This window comes from Electrophorus electricus, chromosome 11 (genome assembly GCF_041902795.1).
Source record: "Electrophorus electricus isolate QZ-2024a chromosome 11, ASM4190279v1, whole genome shotgun sequence".
In the NCBI taxonomy this organism is placed as follows: Eukaryota; Metazoa; Chordata; class Actinopteri; order Gymnotiformes; family Gymnotidae; genus Electrophorus; species Electrophorus electricus.
In genome coordinates this window covers 3265781-3283818 of record NC_137507.1, presented here as the reverse complement: position 1 = coordinate 3283818, position 18038 = coordinate 3265781, and the positions used below count along the sequence as shown (strand labels likewise).

At 41.5% G+C, this 18038-nt stretch overlaps 1 protein-coding gene across 3 annotated transcripts; it reads right to left on the bottom strand.

The window, feature by feature from the left end:
* Positions 1-643: 643 nt before the first annotated feature.
* afg3l2 (AFG3-like AAA ATPase 2) lies at positions 644-9592 on the bottom strand. Of its 3 annotated transcripts, none has more exons than XM_027001234.3 (17): positions 9378-9592; positions 8578-8677; positions 8409-8489; positions 8148-8278; positions 7718-7870; positions 7555-7629; positions 7115-7239; positions 6411-6684; positions 6076-6213; positions 4924-5077; positions 4150-4257; positions 3926-4051; positions 3533-3643; positions 3259-3374; positions 2625-2825; positions 1951-2145; positions 644-1335 (listed from the first exon to the last, which is right to left on the bottom strand). In XM_027001234.3, the coding sequence occupies exons 1-17, from the start codon at positions 9468-9470 to the stop codon at positions 1093-1095; spliced, it is 2424 nt and encodes an 807-aa protein (XP_026857035.1). In that variant the 5' UTR covers positions 9471-9592; the 3' UTR covers positions 644-1092. The 3 variants fall into 3 exon arrangements, with proteins under 3 accessions (XP_026857035.1, XP_026857036.1, XP_081579650.1); XM_027001235.3 differs by having other exon boundaries at positions 7115-7236; XM_081723524.1 differs by lacking the exon at positions 9378-9592 and having other exon boundaries at positions 7718-7820; positions 8578-8681.
* Between the last annotated feature and the right edge of the window lie 8446 nt (positions 9593-18038).

Genomic DNA, 18038 nt, shown 5'->3' with positions numbered 1-18038 from the left:
AGAGGAGCTTTAATTTGCACTTGTTCCCCCAAATCATCGGGTATGTGCCTCAACCGGCAGCTACGTTTGTTTTGACCGTTGTTGAAAACAGCACAGTAATTGATGTACATATCAACAGTCAGAAACCACCGTCTCCTTGTTATTCGCGCTTTATCATGTCATGATTTCGGCATGCGGTTTGCGCAGTGCTTGCTAGCCAAGCCACAGACATGCTCTCCTTAAGCGTTAGCTAGCTACGTTAGCATCGTCACTACGGCGAAAAATTAAAACGACCAGAATCTGGACATCCAACACATCTGCGTTAATTTGGGGCAAGAGGAAACCTTGTCATTTTGACCCTTCACCAAACTACGCCTGAGGAATTTGGTCAAATAGGAGCGCGTTGGTCACTTTAGCGCAGAGTGCAGGTGAAGGATACGCACGACGATGCAAACTGCAGATGCATGATGACTTCGTGCCCTTTCCACCGTCAAGTCGTTATTCACTTCATATTTCTCCCGTCCCTATAAGCAATCAGCTTTCTTCGACCTCCCAAAGCATTCTAAAAACCAAACAAAGCGCAGCAACCAAAGAAAAAAAAACCATAGAAAGCACGAGATCTTCGTTTCCGCGAGATAACGAAAGACGTACGTTGTCCAATATATATATATATTCGCAATTTTATTTTTAAGAACATTCATACTTCAATTTTACACTTCAAGCTCATCGAAGCAAAAAGCAAAAAAAAAAATGTAGACACTGAAAATTCAAGAGCGCTGTAGCGTTTGTTGTTTGACTTTTACATATTGACTTTACAGCAAATGCAGTAACGTGATGATACCACATCGAGCTTGGAGCGTGCCCTCTGCTCCAGGCTTGGGAAGATTTTACGGATACATATGACACACCCCCAGCATCTCTCTACAGCCCTGTCTTTGGCAGCACCACACAAACACCCAGTGATATCCTACGCAAAGGTCCCATCAGCCGAACTTGCTGAGAGAGCCACCTCGTTCCCGTTCCTGGGCAGCACCATGGCTCCGTGATCTCCCCCCGTCTCCTGTAAAGGAGCGCTGGGGCAGTAAAGTCTGCCCTCTGGTGGACGGACCGCATCTAGAACGGCACGTCACCCGAGATCTGGCGCGCCACCTGCTCGTCTGTGCCCTGCTCCGTCTCAGCGCCGCGCTCCTTGTTCCAGTCCTTCAAGCCGTCAGGGAGTGTCGTGTCCTCATCCATGCCGCCCGTGCCCTCCACGAACTCCTCGTACGTGGACTTCTCAGCGAATGGCCGCTGGCCTAGGAGCTCCACCATGTCGTTCTTGTCCAGGACCTCCTTCTCAAGCAGGCGCAGCGCCACCTGGTGGTCAAACGCAGACAGACGACTCATCCATTTGTGGAATATTTAAATGACCATTGATCCTACGCCCATGTTGACTAACTGAAACTCTAGTACTTATTGTTTAGTGCACTAATCGCTGGAGCTTTTGCGTTTAGCACTTCTAGGCATCAGCATTGATCCCTGGATTTCAACAGCATTCTAGTTCAGTGGCATCTTGGACTCTAACCTACTGTACTGGCCAGGAGGCATTCTATGAGTAAATGACAAAGCACTTTAAGTCGCTCTGGATGAGAGCCTCTGCCAAATGCCGTAAATGTACATAGCGGAAAGCAAATTAATTGTACGCAAAACTCAATTCATGACTTCCCACATACGACATTGGTCTTTATCAGCCTGGTAAAATAGTGCCTGGTAGACATTCTTCTATTAGCCCCAGCATTTATTTTTTTTTAGAATCCACTTGCAGTGGCGGGCTGTCCTACTAAGCTAACACTAACGAATACACTGAAAACAGGAAGAATGTTGTGGCACGCTTGCTGTGGCGCAACCTGCCTTGGTCTGCTCAGCCTTCGCATTAGCAATAAAACCCCAGTACCAGAATAAACAGCTGTGTTCTTCCAGGATCCCTCGTACCTTCTCCACATCGGCCTTCCTCTCCGTCAGGAGCTGGATCGTGCGCTGGTAGGCCGTGCTAATCAGGATGCGCACCTCTGTGTCGATGAGACGTGCCGTGGCCTCGCTGTAGGGTTTCTCCAGCACCATCTCACCCTGCCGCGGGAGGTCGAACGATACCTGGCCTACCTTCTCATTCATGCCAAACTGCACTATCTGTGAGAGACCAGCAAGGACGGACATGATTCAGGGACCAGCACACTTCTACAAACCAGCCATATGATGGCTGATGGCTTTAGCCCTCTAAACTTCAATGAGTGAATTAAATGATTTTTAAATATCGTACAAGTTCTTCAGAAGATATATAGTATGGCCTTAGAAGAGATGTGAAAATTTCCACTTTTGACTGCAAGACGATATTTTACTATGATCGAAGGGCAGTAGTAGCATTAAAATGTTTGCAACACACAAATTTTAGTTTTTGGAACTAGATTATGTCCACTGTCGGTTCCTACACCATTTTCATCTGCTAAAATAATTCCCAAACCTTTCAAACAGCTTGTCGCTTTTGGCCTCATAATCACCTCATGTAACATATACAGGGAAAATTCTGTCTATGTTTAGTCATCCTGCATATTACCCAAGCACACCTCCGGCAATGCTCATGTCCGTAAGAGGTTCAAACCTGGCCCCACCTGCGAGTACGCACTCTGGGTGACCTTCCGCAGGTCGTCCTGCGCCCCGGTGGTAATGCGGCTGAAGAAGATCTCCTCAGCGACGCGGCCGCCCAGGGTCATGCACATCCTGTCCAGAAGCTGCTCCTTGGTGTACAGGTACTGCTCTTTGGGGAGGTACTGCGCATAGCCCAGACCTTTCCCGCGCGGGATGATGGACACCTGCGGGAACCGTGCGCCGTCCCAATGTTACAGCACGCAAGAGAGCAGACCAGGACTGCACACCGAAGCACACATTTATTAGAGATGTCAAAGTCTGCTGATTTAGAATCAGACCATGTTTTCAGTATCCTAATGAATGTAGCAGTGCTTCCCTGTCCAGTCCCCAGGGCGACACACATTTACTCCGTCACAGAACTGTGCATGCCTGCTTCCGACAATAAAGAACAATGAATACCTGCTGCAGCGCTGTGGCAAGTGGGGACACAGCATAAATGTGGACAGCCTGGAGACTGACCCTAGTTAGTGGTAGAAGGAATGGCAACACTGCACCAGAGTTTCACTCTCCAAGGTGCTGAAGTAAGAAATGGATTTAATTGGGAATGGGTTGAATCAGATGAGTAGGGGTAGCGAGTAGGGGTAAGCTGGTATGTACCTTGAGCAGAGGGTCGGCGTGCTCCAAGAACCACCCAGCCACGGCATGCCCGGCCTCGTGGTACGCCACCGTCTTCTTCTCCTCTGGCTGCAGCACCTGCGTCTTCTTCTCCAGACCTGCACACGCCCCCACGTGCCATCTGAGCAACTCTGCACTTTCACATTCCTATACCCCCGCGAGTTTCACAAACAGTCACTGCCTGGTTTCTTCCCCCCATAGAGACAGAACACGGAGTTTCCCGCGGCTACGTGAAGGACGTCCCTCACGCGCTCACCTCCGATTACGCGCTCGATGGCCTGCTCGAAGTGTTTCTGGATGATGGCGTCGGAGAGGTGGCGTGCCGCTATAAGGGCAGCCTCGTTACACACGTTAGCGATGTCAGCACCTGGCCACAGGAGGAAGTGGTCATTAATTTACACAGGAATAGGCAGGAGTTTATTGACAGGAGTTTATTGAAAGCTGAATCAATAAGGAATAAGTAAATTCCTATGTTTTAGTTTGCTGTTAGAAAGATTCAGAACAGGTATTTCTTGTTTCTCATTTATATTAAATTGACATTACATTTTAGTTTAAAAAATGATAATCAATACTGCAATAAACAAATTATTGTTCCAAAGTACTCTTATTTGTGTACAGAAAACAAAAAAAAAAAAAAACAACACCTCACCCGAAAAGCCAGGAGTCAAGGCTGCCATTTTCCTGGCTAGTGTCTCTTTGTCCAATTCTGCATCCAGCTTCAGTGGTCTCAGGTGCACTTTGAATATGGAAGCCCGTCCTTTGATATCTGGAGGACCTGCACCGTGGAGGAACATGCAGCAGGCGACTGGTCAACAAGCTTAGTCCCATCTTTAGGTTGCTTCATTGTCAACATTGGAGAAAAAGGCCCCATACCGATGTATATCTGACGGTCGAAGCGCCCAGGCCTCATCAGTGCTGGATCCAGGATGTCTGGCCTGTTCGTGCCAGCCAAGACCACTACATTGGTGGCAGTGTTAAACCCTACAGGGAAAGAACAGCATCCGGCAATATTAAAGGGGCACCATTGTGAAAAACTGAATTTCTTTCACTTTGTTGAAGTAAAGAATTTTGAAGTGATTTGTAAATATTGTTAAAAGTTTCAAAACACATCGTTAATTCCCCCCAGTTCATGTATGGACTCCAAGCTGCAAACACGGCCAGTTCTGATGACTACTTCTCTGATGTCATGAGAACAAATGCATTTCTCACCCTCTACAGTAGCTTAGCCCTGCACGCTTACAATTCAGTTCTCAGGGTTTCCGCTCTACATTCTTTATGAACAAGGCAATAAAGAGTAGCCAATCACAATGGAGATCACCTATCTAATAGCCATCTTAACAGAAAGTCTGTTTACTTCTAAAGGATAAAGACAGGTTGGAAAATGGTCGTAAAAAAAAATTATGACTGCTTTTGAAACATATCAAACAAACGTAACATCAAGAAAAAATAAATAAATTAAAAGAAAATGTAAGGTACAGGTACTTTGACCAAGACCCCATCATCTTTGAACGATCTGACTGAACATGAATGCTGTACAAATGCTGGCAGTTTGGTGCACAGCGTTGGGAACCAGTGTTAAAGCCAACCAGCAAGACAGCTTTACAGAACGAGCGTGTTTGTTATGCAGCGAAGGCCGGAGACACGCACCATCCATCTCCACGAGCAGCTGGTTGAGTGTGTTTTCCTGCTCACTCTGCCCACCAAAGTTGCCCCTGCCTCGCTTCCTCCCCACAGCATCGATCTCATCGATGAAGAGGATGCAGGGAGCGTTTTTACGGGCCAAAACAAAAAGGTCGCGAACCTGAAGAAATTCAAAAGTCACATACAATCACAAGACAGAATTATTTAAACCAAACTAAAAGATGTCAGCACTAAAGCACAAGAGTTTTATAGTCAGCAGGCTGTTTTGTTCAGACCATTTCTCTCCACAGCCTGGCATATTTAAAATCAAACAGATTTCAAAGACTTGACAAAATGAATAGGCGGAGGCGTGGCTTATAACTTTGTGATTTATAACCATGATGTGGATCAAATATATTGCGACCCTATTGCTGCAATCACGATGTGCCTTGCAATGCATGGTAAACCCCTGTTGGTTAAAGATTTTAATGATTAACAACTTAGTGTCGATTACTTTTGAAGACACACATTTACAATTCTGCTAAAACACATACTAATTAAAAAAAAAAGAAAGACAAGCTAAACATGGTAATTAAAGGACAAGATGCATCAAATGTGCTAGACTCCAGCCGACTGGACTGCATTTGAGCACTCCTAAGCTTGCGTGTCACATGGCATGATAGATTTGTGGAATATTTAGGCTGTTGTCTAGCACATCTGGAATGGTGACATGAAGGAAGCCATTGCTCAAGAAAGTCTATCATGGGTCACATTTTAAGCATGCATAAATATTCCCAGGGGATACTGCCGAAATGTGGCAAACAGCTTTCGTGTTCTTGACAGAAAGCAAAGTGTTTAACCGAAATGTGACGGAGTGCGTTTGGCACAAACACATCATGGCAAATCATCCAACAAACAGCACCAGCAACATAAAGCATGCCATTAGCGTTTCAGCACATAACTCCCGCTGCTCTCCTCGAGTTTTACCGTCCAGCACAGTTCAACTACAAAAATCATCCAACACACTCTGGTACTTCTGTCTTAGCTGGACCGGGTGAAATCCAAACTCTGCAGAAGGGCTGTGGATAATGGTCATGATTGGGTGATCAGCTTGGGTCCAAAAGGCACATGGTAAAGCTGGCTGGTTTTAAAAGCCACGAAGGGTACGAGTTCACCTACCCTGGCTGGACCAACGCCCACAAACATCTCCAGAAACTCAGAGCCATTCACAGTGATGAAGGGCACGTTAGCTTCACCCGCAGTAGCCTTCGCTAACAGAGTCTTCCCAGTACCAGGAGGTCCAGTCAAGATGGCGCCCTAAGCCAGTGGTAGACAGTTTTAAGCACTAATTACTCCATTTAAGGAAAAATTCACCTAAAATGGTAATAGGGTTAACACCAAATGAAGACCGTTTGGGCACGAGTAGCTTGGTTTAGTTATTATTAGCATTTTGATCAGCGCTCTAATGGCACTGTGTTACATTCTGGTCTGAAGCCTGCAAGCAGGCTGGTTACCTTGGGGATCTTGGCCCCCAGGTCCTGATACTGCTTTGGGTTCTTGAGGAAGTTGACGAACTCCATGATCTCCAGCTTGGCCTCCTCACAGCCCGCCACATCCTTGAACTTGACGTCGATCTCGTCACGCAGGACCTTGGCAGTGGTCTCGCTGACACTGAACAGGCCTCCCATGCCCCTCCCGGGACGGCCTGCGCCGGCAGGACCCCGCCGGAGCATGAAGAGCAGGAAGCCGATGATGAGCACGGTGGGCAGCATGCTCAGGAGGAAAGAGCTGCAGAGGACAAAACACAAATTCCTTAGGCTCTGCTCCTGTCTTAATCCTTACATACATGGGGCGAACGCCATCATGTGTTAAGAACATGGCTTCAATACATGGACAATAATAAAACATTGCAATTACATTACTACATAGTACCACTGTGCATTACAATATATTAAAAAGCTTGATATGATGTAGCAATAATTTTGGCATTTGGCATTTTCATCACAATTATTTAATTATTTGGATCATGTGAATGCCAGATTCATCAATACACCCACAGAACATCATGGGTTGACGCCAGAGCTTATTTATATACACAGAAGAGCCCTTTGCAATACGAGTAGGCCGATATTGCCGTTAACGGCTTACAAAGCAGAGATTGTGCAGCCTTGGTAATGATAATGGTGATGTGGTGCACTGTCTGGGAAGCTGATCTTACCCATCACTCTCGGTGGAGTAAACCACCGGCAGCCTGTTCTCTCCTTCTATACCCAGCTCCAGCTGAGCTGTCTCCAGATTCCGCTCAAATGTGTCCACGCTACCAATGTTAAACCACACGTACTGCTGTTTGGGGAGGGGAGGGTTGAACACTGTTAGTGAACTGTGCTCTGAAGTCTTATACACTTGACTGCTTATGTCAGAAGAATAAATCTGAAAACAGTAAAACTGCTAATGACATTAGCTACATATGATGCCACGCACAAGCAGGTGACAGATAATAAAATCATTCCAACTGATCAAAACTCTTTTCTTCACGGATATCCACATTAATACCTCTGAATGAGGTCTCTTTTAGTACTTATTACTATAGATACAAAGATTTTTCAGATCTCTTCATTTAAATATTCAAAAGAAAATCTACAGCAAAGTAACACTCACCCCATCTACAGGTACTTTCCCTGGAGGGAACACAACCTTCACGTATCGCTTGTTCACTACCTCCAACCTGTCAACCTGCAATGACACAAATCAACCCTCAATTCTAAAGCACTGCTTGCAACTGATATAGCTCCCAATACGAAGGCAGTTACTCCAAACTCACAACTCCTTTTGCCAGGTAACCATTCACAAAGTCCTTCCAGGTGACTTCTCTCCCTCCATCCCGGAAGAAGAAATAGTATGTGGCAAATGTCCAGAAAGCTGTGCTACTCAGGAAATACATACGGAAATCCTTGTCATCCCACGGAAATTCACCCTACAAAAGTGCAGTAATTAAAAAAAATATATATTTTTTTAAATCAAAGCCCTTAGCAAATTTGTTTTTAACAAATGGTCACATTATTCTCAACTGTTTACATAAATGTAATTTAAAGAATAGGTAAGATAAGCTAACATCACTCACATGTGGTTACCTACATCAGTAACAAATAAAAGCTTCTTAAGGAAGATACTGGTTCCATCCACAGCAATTTTCTACAGCCACAAGGACAACGACCAAGGCCATCATTCTCAATCACAGACATTTTCCAAACCTTCTGAAGCCGACTGTACCAGTGGGAGTCTTCTTTCCTCCCGCCCCTTCTGCCTCCACTTCCACCAGCTCCTCCTCCACCTCCGGCATTAGACTTCCCAGCAGGCTTTTGGGCACTGTTTGGCTTGGCCTCTGTATTTAAACAGAGACAGGGATCGTGAACCATCTGCATATTATTTAAAGCCCAGAGTTCGTCTAGCAGCATTTGTGGATTCAAATGTAATTCCGCTGTGACCTCTAAAAATGACAGAAACCACGTCACCTTTGGCCTCTGCACTGGGCAGTTTGGTCTCACTGTTCTTTGAGTTGCCATTCTTGCTATTTGGGAAGTATTTCTCAAATCCTTAGAAAACACATGAGGAAAAAAGACCAATGTAACAAACACAGTAACATCTAAATAATATACATTTTCTTATGTAAAGAACACACACCTTTTGGAGGTTTAGAACTTAACCTTCTATAGGTCACCAAGACCTGGGAAAGCAGAGCTCCTCTGTCAAGAGTTTGCCGAGCCTCACTCTGTGTAGATACCTGTAAAACACATGCAAAACAGACACACATTCATATGATTACGCATGGTAAGGCCTCTTGGGAGGCCAACTTGTTGCTGTTAACGAGAAAACCCACGTTTTGGGGACATGCACACCACCTGCCATTGCAGTAGCACTGCCAATTTAATAATCTCACTTGTGTAAACATTAAACGAAGAGATTACAGCACTACGTATTTCTTCAACAATAATAACTGCCCAAATCTCGTTACTTTGACCAACACCAGTGAGCTATGCTAACCTGAATGTAACCAAGGTTATTAAGATAAGCCCGCCAGGTTTCCATGCAAAGCACAATGTTATTACACACTGTCAAAGCAAGACCACGCTGCAGACCCGAATAGTTAGTGGCATAACACACGCAGTTTAGTCAGCTAAGGTTAACGAAAGGAGCATTCAAGACAGTTTTGACAGCTAACGCCAGACTGTTGTTTTTAGTAACGTAGCTAGCTGGCTACCTGGCTAGCTATCCCAGCTAACCAAGGTAGCTTAGCAAATGTCATTTGAGCCAAACCGTTGTACAGCAAGGGTAACAGTGCAACCACGTACAACAGTGTTGGTAAAGGTGAAATAAATCATATAAGATACAACACGCTGTGTAAAAGACTCAGGAGTTGCTAGGTTACAGGTCATTAGGTCAGTTAGCCGTCTGCCATAACATGCAAGAGGTCTGCACCTTACCAGTCGAACGCAATTTAAGGATCCGAAATTAGGCCGAAAAAAGCGGACAAGGTTCATGCAGCCTCTGGAGAGACGGAGATATCTGTGTGCCATCGCGGCACAAAGCGACTGGGTTTAAATCAACACTGAAACTAGGACTTTAGATGTCTAAAGCTCGGACCCTGGGCAACTTCTTTAGCCATGGTGAATGTCGACAATTCACTTCCGGGGCATGCTCTTCGGCGCTACGTTAGATGACAGTTTTCATTTTCATCATGTGCTTGAAATGTAGGTCGCTATATGCACAACAAGCATCGGGTTTGTACTTAAATTCAGAAGAAATTGACGCGTTAAAGCGGACTCATTCTTCTGTTTCTACTGAACACAAGCACATTTAGTTTCTTTTCAAAATTCCGTAACCCTTCAGGGATCAATTAACACCAATTATTAAAATCATAAAGCAACTAATGGTATTTACCATTAGGTAATGTACTTAATCAGACATATGATCGCTGGCGTATTAAATGAACTAAGAACAATATTGATTTGATTGATTCATTTGTTTTCTTTGTTTGAATCGAATTCACACCGTTTGCCATTCGTGTCTAACCTACTCGTGTTTACTAAGACTCAAGAATCTAAATTTGACATCAAAGCTGAGTTTGTATTTTAATTTATTCAATAGGACTATAAACGGCCGGTCTCGGCTACCACCTGATGGAGGCCTGACATATCAGACTACATTTACATTTTTGGCATTTAGCAGACGCTCTTATCCAGAGCGACTTACAAAAGTGCTTTGACATCTACTCATAGAACGTACCCTAGCCAATACACTAGGTTAGAGTTCGAGACCGTTGTACCGTTGAAATACAATGATCAGTGGTGATATAGATCACCTACCTACATTAGGTGATTAAAGGTAAGAAAGGTAAATGTGAAAACTGTATACTTACATTTTGTTTGTGAGTTAGGATAGATAGTACTTGCTCATTGCACATAGGACTTGCAACAGAGCTTGTAATACCATCAGACCAGAAAATAATTAATGTTAATGCAAATGAAAGACTTTTGGTGTGTAGGCCAGGTCTACTAGTGTTACGTTCTAACTCATTTATGGGATTTTGAGTGTTCTATGGTAGAATGGTGTTAGCTCAGTGGTTAAGGTCCCTGACTACTAACCAGAAGGTTGCCAATTCAAGTCCCACCTCTGCCCCATTAGCATTGTGGGCCCCTGAGCAAGGCCCTTACCCCTCAATTGTTCAAGTTGTACTCAGTCATAATTGTAAGTCACTTTGGATAAAAGTATCAACTAATTTTTCTTTTGTTTTTAATGCAAATTATTAAGTGCCATATAAATGATAACATTTTCTGAAAAACAGTCAGTCACTGGTGACCAACACAACAAAAGGACTAGTGTTACAGAGGGAGGCTTTGCATAATGACACAATTATCAAACTTCCATTGCAGTATAAAGATATACATTTATTCATTGTGTTTTGGTTTTGCTACTCCTTTGGGATCACAAACATACTGCTGATATTTAGATGCAAACAGAAGTGAGCTGCGTGTTACGGAGACCATGGTTAACCTTGTCTTGGCTTGCGTCTCTACTGAATAAGAAATGTCAGATAATAAACAACAAAATTCAAGCTCAAGGGGAGAGCACCTGTTATCAGAGGAGTGATGGGAACACCCAGAGATGTTCTCATGAGTTTACAGTGTGCGATGTCCACAATGCTACTCCAGGTGCTGTAACATAAACAGTGGCTGTTGTTACCCAATTCCCTCTCCTTGGCTATCCCTGGACCCCAAAACGCAGAGACAGAATTTGAAGAATCTTACATCTTCCCGAGGCTCTACTTTGTCCCAGTGGAAAATTGCACTTATCCCAGAGCTGACTACGCCATGGCTGTAAGCCAACAATGAATGAGAGTGCTGAGTAGCACAATTAAACACGGAGCCACCCAGTACTGCATGGCTTCCGTTTTAATAGGGCCAAACCTATCAAGTTTGCCCCCTCTCATCAATCTGAACGAAGTTCCATTTTTCACCGCCAGGGGTCCCCATCAACCGTTTCGAGAATTACATATTAGACTCACCTGTGAACTATCAGCATTGATTAACTGCTCATATGTATTCTGTGTCTATATACCCATACATTGCCGAAGTCTTGTCATTTGTGCTGTTTGCATTGCCGAGTCTTTTCCTGTGTAATGTTACTACCTGTTTTTGACATTGAGCTTTTAATGTTGTCTGCCGTATTTTGTACTGTTGCAATCTTTCTGGTTTTGACCCATTTTTACTTGTGCCTCTGACTTTGTCTTTTGCCGTACTTGCCTTAGGTTTCTATTAAAACCTGATTGATCGTTCTGAATGTATCCTTCACAAACCCGTACACAAGTGGTTAGATGAGCAAGATATGCATTCAAACTTCAGTGAATCAGGGACAAATGTTAAGGTACCTTGAAGCTAAAAAAATATTTGGCTCGAGTTTACAGGCACCTTAACTCCGAAGTCGATTTCGCCTATTTTTTTCCAAATTCCAAATAATAAATAAAGAAATTCCAATAAAATAATTCCAAACTGACCAGCTAATAACTAATCAGTTTCGAAGCCTTAGTGTGAATTCTCTTCCCATACTATCACGGTTTCGATATATAAAATTTATTGAAATAAGATGTATGCTAATGCACGGACTCAATGGTCCAAAATAAACGGAGAAGTTCAATTCAATTATGATTTTAACCACTCGAGTTTTATGGCACGTGATACTCGTTCCTGTCATTCTTTCCTTTGCAAATGTCTATCTGATATGAATACGATTTGGTTTTTCAGTCGCTCCAGCATAATTGTGCAATTAGTGTTGAGATAATTTTTTTTTTTTCCTGGTCCTCTGCTTAGCGTATTCCGTCAACAAATTAAGTCAACTTGAGCAGATCTCTAATAACTTGAGCGTGTTCACTAATCTTACGTTATTTATTTTTGCCAGAATATGGAATCAAAAGGTACGGGGCCCAGACGGGGTAAGTTAAACTGTCATAAACGTTATTGCCTGGTTTAAAATTAGGATGCAAATTGCTTTCTTATAATTGATAGCATATGAGATCCACTTTGAGGATTCGTGGTTACAGAGAAGGAATGAAGTTTTTCAAGACGTTTTGTGAGCCTGAATGAATGAGGAATTCTAGTTTAGTTCAGTGCGGGTTCCAGTCAAAAACGATGCTGACATAACAAAAACTTTCCATTCAAAGAAATAATGCTTCAAACATTATCATTTAGATATATTATATAAATTCATTCTATACGTGAGTTTATCTAATTGTAATTGAATTAGGCTACATTGATCCACCATACACTCTGCTGTTATGAATAACTGTGTTATAACGATGTATGACAGGGGCAGTGGTAGCTCAGTGGTTAAGGTACTTGACTTGTAATTGGAAGGTTGTTGGTTCACTGTTGGGCCCAATTGTAAGTCGCCTTGGATAAAAGCATCAGCTAAAGGCCATAAAAGGTAAATGTATGAAAGAGAACAATCAAATCAAAGTTAAGTTTTCTCAGAGGGGTATCATGAACAACGCCCGTGGTGTCATGCCCGTCTTTGGCATAATACAAGAACACCTTGTTATGAATCCGTGAATAAGAAGGCATGTAGGTACGAGACAAACGAAGTTTCCCTGGTTTTTTTTAAACTTATTTTCTTGTTAAAAAGTTGATTAACCTGGTTCTATAAATAGGTCGCCCGAAGCGACGTTCCTCCGAGCAAACAGGTGGCGCGAAATCAAATAAACAACATATTGAAATAACATTGCTTTTTGCTGTCATATTCCCCGATTCATATGGCCTACTTACCTTGCACATTTAGACATCCCTCCAATAATTACAGGCGTACACCAAGCCGTTATTACTTGGGGTTCCTCGGTTTTGTTAAGCAGTTATTTCGGATAACAACTTGGGGATATGATAATAAGCAGCTATTATATGTTAATAAGAAGTTTTGCTATTTGGCATCAGGACTAAGAACGGTAATACGCTGCAGGGACGTACAAATGTTCAAACAGTGCTTGTTATGTACATTCAGGCCATCAAAAACAGCAGCGCCTAATGAACAAACACAATGTCACACTGGTTTCCACTTCACACTGTGGGTGTTGATTTAGCTAATACATGCGATATTACACCATTTGCTCTGACACCATTTATTTCAGACCACCGTTTACTACATTTGATCTGACACTGCTGATTTGATACTTGAACGTGTTTGCACTGAACCCATTTTAATGGATTTGCTTACAGCAAGCTATAGAACAAGCTGTAGCACTGAAGAAGTGTCTGAGTACAGGTGTACATCATATAATGTGGGAGCATATTTATTCCACTCAGTGAGGGAGCGCCCAGGTCCAGTCTGGAGATCCAGAGATCCATAGATCCGTAGATCAACTTAAATAAAACCATTCATTACATGACATACACCCCCACCCCAAAAAAAGAAGAAAAAAAAGCTTGTACTCATTGACTCCAGAATGTAAGAATGCCAAAACATAAAGAAATAAAATCGAGCTCAATGGGAGAGCAACTGTTATAAGAGATGCGGTGGGGACTCCCGGAGATGTTCTCCTGAGTTTACCTTATATGATACGTGCACAATGCCACTCTGAACACTGCAAAAATGAAAAGCAGCTTTTGTCACCTATGCATGCAATCCAAGTCCTTCTCGTTATCCTTATCAGCTCTGATAAATTAGAAAAAGAATCCGTGGCTTACTGCTCACACAGGAGCATTTCAGAGCTCAGGTCAAATTACGCTTCATGAGAATGTGATGGAAGATTAGCTGCTGTGACAACTGGCCTGCTTATTAAAATGCTACAAAGTATGAAAAATACAGAAATATTAGCCATAAGTGAGTGGATCTTTATTTTCTCAGTGGCCGAGCCATCCCACGACAAAGATAAGTCATCGCAACTTTGCATGCTTCCAGCAGGTTCAAATGTTTTTACCATTAAGCGTCAGTTTAGGTACAGCGTATGTTTTCAGAGTCTGTTGGGCAAATCCACATCATTTAAGCACTAGATGGCGTCATTGCATCTGATGTCAACGTCCAATCCATCTTGTAAGCATTTACATTTAAATTTATAGCATTTAGCTGACGCTTTTATCCAAAGCGACTTACAATTATGACTGAGTACATCTTGAGCAATTGAGGGTTAAGGGCCTTGCTCAGGGGCCCATCAATAGCTACTTGGCAATGGTGGGGCTTGAACCAGCAACCTTCTGATTACAAGTCAAGTACACAGATAGATTGATGTTTTTTTCAGCTGTGTAGAAAATTGAATAATAATATTAAATACTACTACTACTACTACTACTACTACTAATAATAATAATAATAATAATAATAATAATAATAATAATAATTGTTATTATTCAGACATCTTTGTCATTGGACTTGTTTATAAAACCTCAGCAAAGGCAAAATCTATTCTAAATATATTAGCTAATGAATCTTAGAATTCACACACTTCTCCCACAACTGAATTCTAGTAGTTTTAATATGCACAGAGCATGTATTTCTCTAGTGCTCATTGCGCTCATGGGTGTGCCTAAGCCCTGCCTATGTGGCTGTAGCCTCGGGAGTTTTAAATACCAAATTTGCATCATGAGGTGAACATTGAACAAAACCACTGTAAAACTGATTTATGATTTCACTCACCAAGACTGGACTGCAAAATGTAGATTCAAACTGCTCCACTCAAACTTGACACTGAACCCGCCCCGCCTCCCTTTTTATCTTAATAAAGATTTTTAAAAAAGCTTTGTTTCTTTTAAATTAGAAAAGAGTATAAACCAAAAACAGATGAAAATGGCATAACTGTAGTTGGATTTAGTAAAAAAAGTAGTCAAAAAAGACTTGCATGATTCTATTGATGTAATGCAATTGGTCATTTTTACAAAAAGTAACTAATAATATATATGAAAATGAGTTTATCCCTCCTTGTCTAAATGAAAGTGATTTTTACATTTTTTTTTATAAAGTGAAGCTAACATGGAGATGAGGAGTTAGATTACTTTGTAGTCCAAAAAGAGAGAGTTTATGCTCAATAGAGTGGGTCACCCACATGGAGGTGTGCGCATTTAAAATAGATTACAGAATTTCTGACACACCCAGGCCAGTAGTTGTCAGTATAATGTTTCATAATGTGAAGAGGATTCAGTGAGAAATTACTTATTGCTCCTTTAAGTACTCACATTTTAAAGTAATCCTATATTAAATTTAGTTATGCTACTTGTGCCACATGGTAGTTAATTATATAGTTTCAGTAGAATAGTACCAATGAAGCAAAGTCCTTAACAGTAAGTTCTGATTTCATTCTTGTACTGATTTCACATCCTTGTTATTTCACTTTCTTTTTCTGATTTCACTTTCTTATCTGATTTCAGTGTTAAGTAAATATTTCATAGAGCAACATTTGTTTGCACATTCATATAGCAATTTCTTCCAGAAAGTGAATTTAGTAGTTAACCTAGATCTGTCGACTCAGAGCTCTTAAAATTTGTTTTTTTATATTAAAAACTGAAGCTAACTTGCTATGCAGCAGGTTTACTGGACATAGACCAGAATTATCAGGACTCTGGCCGAATATGCACTGATTTTCTGCTGCTGCCTTCACACATTGATGCTATTTTCACCACAGTTCTTCAACAAGAAGACCTGTAAACCTACAAAAATGCCTAAAGCGGGGTTCCTGCTATGCCTAAAGAATTTGGCAAAAGATCTGTGCTTGCCCTGAGCTAGTTCACAAACATGTCATTGGAGGTTTTGAAAGTTCTGTTGGAATTGTAACTTTGAAAGGCAAATGCAACATACATGCCTAGACCTATACCCCTCACAGACAGCAGCGTCAAGCGATTCATTGAGAATAGGCGAGCAGATCTTTCGGCTTAACATTTAGCCAGGCCAACAGAAGAAACACAATTACAATTTGATCAAATAATAGTTTATCAAATCAAATAACTATCACTACAATGTTCAATTCACGTGCATTTCTATTTACTCTCATTTTATTTCACATACATTTCTATCATTATATATTTGTTACTTCCAACCTTCATAAAAATCTAGTCAATTCTCTAGACAATTCTATTTATAGACTTTTTTGTGGACTTATATTGCATATAGCCCTCAAAATAATCCTGGCCCTGATCTAGCCCAGACACTGCGTTTTGTTCCGGCCCAGTATATGTCTGGTTCCCTGGCCCAAAGTTTAATAAGGATCGGTCCACATCTGGCCGCCACACTGTTCATTGATGAAATTCTGAGTGTCTATAAGGTTTGACCCACGATTTCATTCACCTCAAAAGATAAAAGGTTGGCTTTCTGCATCTCCTTCATCAGCTCAAAAACGGCCAAACTCAGCTCTATCGGGTGGTTATGGTGATACATGTGGTCAGCTTTTTGATCATTTTTCCAAATAGGTAGGGACTAATATTGCTAAAGCAGCCAGACTACATAAATCAAAGCCCATCGTCCAAACTGTAGATTGTTGATGGGGGACCATGACAAAGCTGATCAGCAAGCTGTGCTATAAACCTTTTTTTAAGTGTTAAGGACTGATATTACCAAAGTGGCTATATGGATTCACAATCTTAAGTTGTGACCCTGTTGCATAAAATTAGGAAATATTTTTCTGTCATTCACATAAGGTAAGAAAGGTGTAATTTACATATCATAGGTTGTCATGCCAAACGGAAAGACTATTTTATTACATCCATTAAGCAATTCCCATTATAGGTGTCCTACTGTAGCTAAACCCTTCAAGAAAAAATTATTTCCCTATCACCTTCCAGCATTCTGACCTACCTATTGGACATTTATTCACATTCACGGTCATGTAAAATGAGAAAATGTTTTCATGTTACTGTCGCATAACATAGGAAACTGACACAGGAATTTGTATGTTAATTTTCCAGTTGAAAACTGCAATACTGTTGCATAATATTCCAAAGATATATGACAATGTCATGAAATACACTCTTCCATTTATGTGACTATATCACACATAGAATGGAAACTGGGTGGTCTCTTCACAAGGTACACGTTTCAGCTTATTCAGCACTCAAACATTTTCCATGAGCATACATCAATGAAAGTCAACAAGCTCTCCATAGCATTTTAACTATTTTAACTAGACTTTTAAAATATATATGTATGAGGTTTGGCCAGTTTAACACTACGAATCTTACCATGAATGTACTCCATTCCTATTATTGCTCCTTCAGTAAAAAATTTATGTGAAAAGAAATATTTCCATACAATTAATAAATGTGCAGGCAATTTCTTCCAATTCAAGGCTTTATTTCACAATATATTTATTTTCTCAATCATAAATATTAGTTAATAATAGTTATAATTCTAACTAATAATAATAGCAATCATCAATACAATAACTATAATAATAATAATAATAATAATACCACATTGCAGGCCACAACAAATTCTCACAAGACATGTCATTGCATTATAATCACATGTTCCTTGTAATGTGATTAAGACAGACTGTTTCCTTCTTGGAGACAGAACGTACCCATGCCTGCTGTTTCTTATGACACCACATCTTCCACATCAGTCTGTCCCGCTGCAGGACTAGAGCCAGGAATGAGACAGAGACGTAAGACAGGCCA

Bases quoted from the DNA above. Each gene is read 5' to 3' on its own strand.
- afg3l2 (XM_027001234.3), bottom strand. From the start codon at position 9,470: ATGGCACACAGATATCTCCGTCTCTCCAGAGGCTGCATGAACCTTGTC. The intron at 6,214-6,410 runs GTAACCAGCCTG...CCACTGGCTTAG, and splicing joins TGGGGGCCAAGATCCCCAAG to GGCGCCATCTTGACTGGACC. The intron at 2,826-3,258 runs GTACATACCAGC...CGGTTCCCGCAG, and splicing joins ACGCCGACCCTCTGCTCAAG to GTGTCCATCATCCCGCGCGG.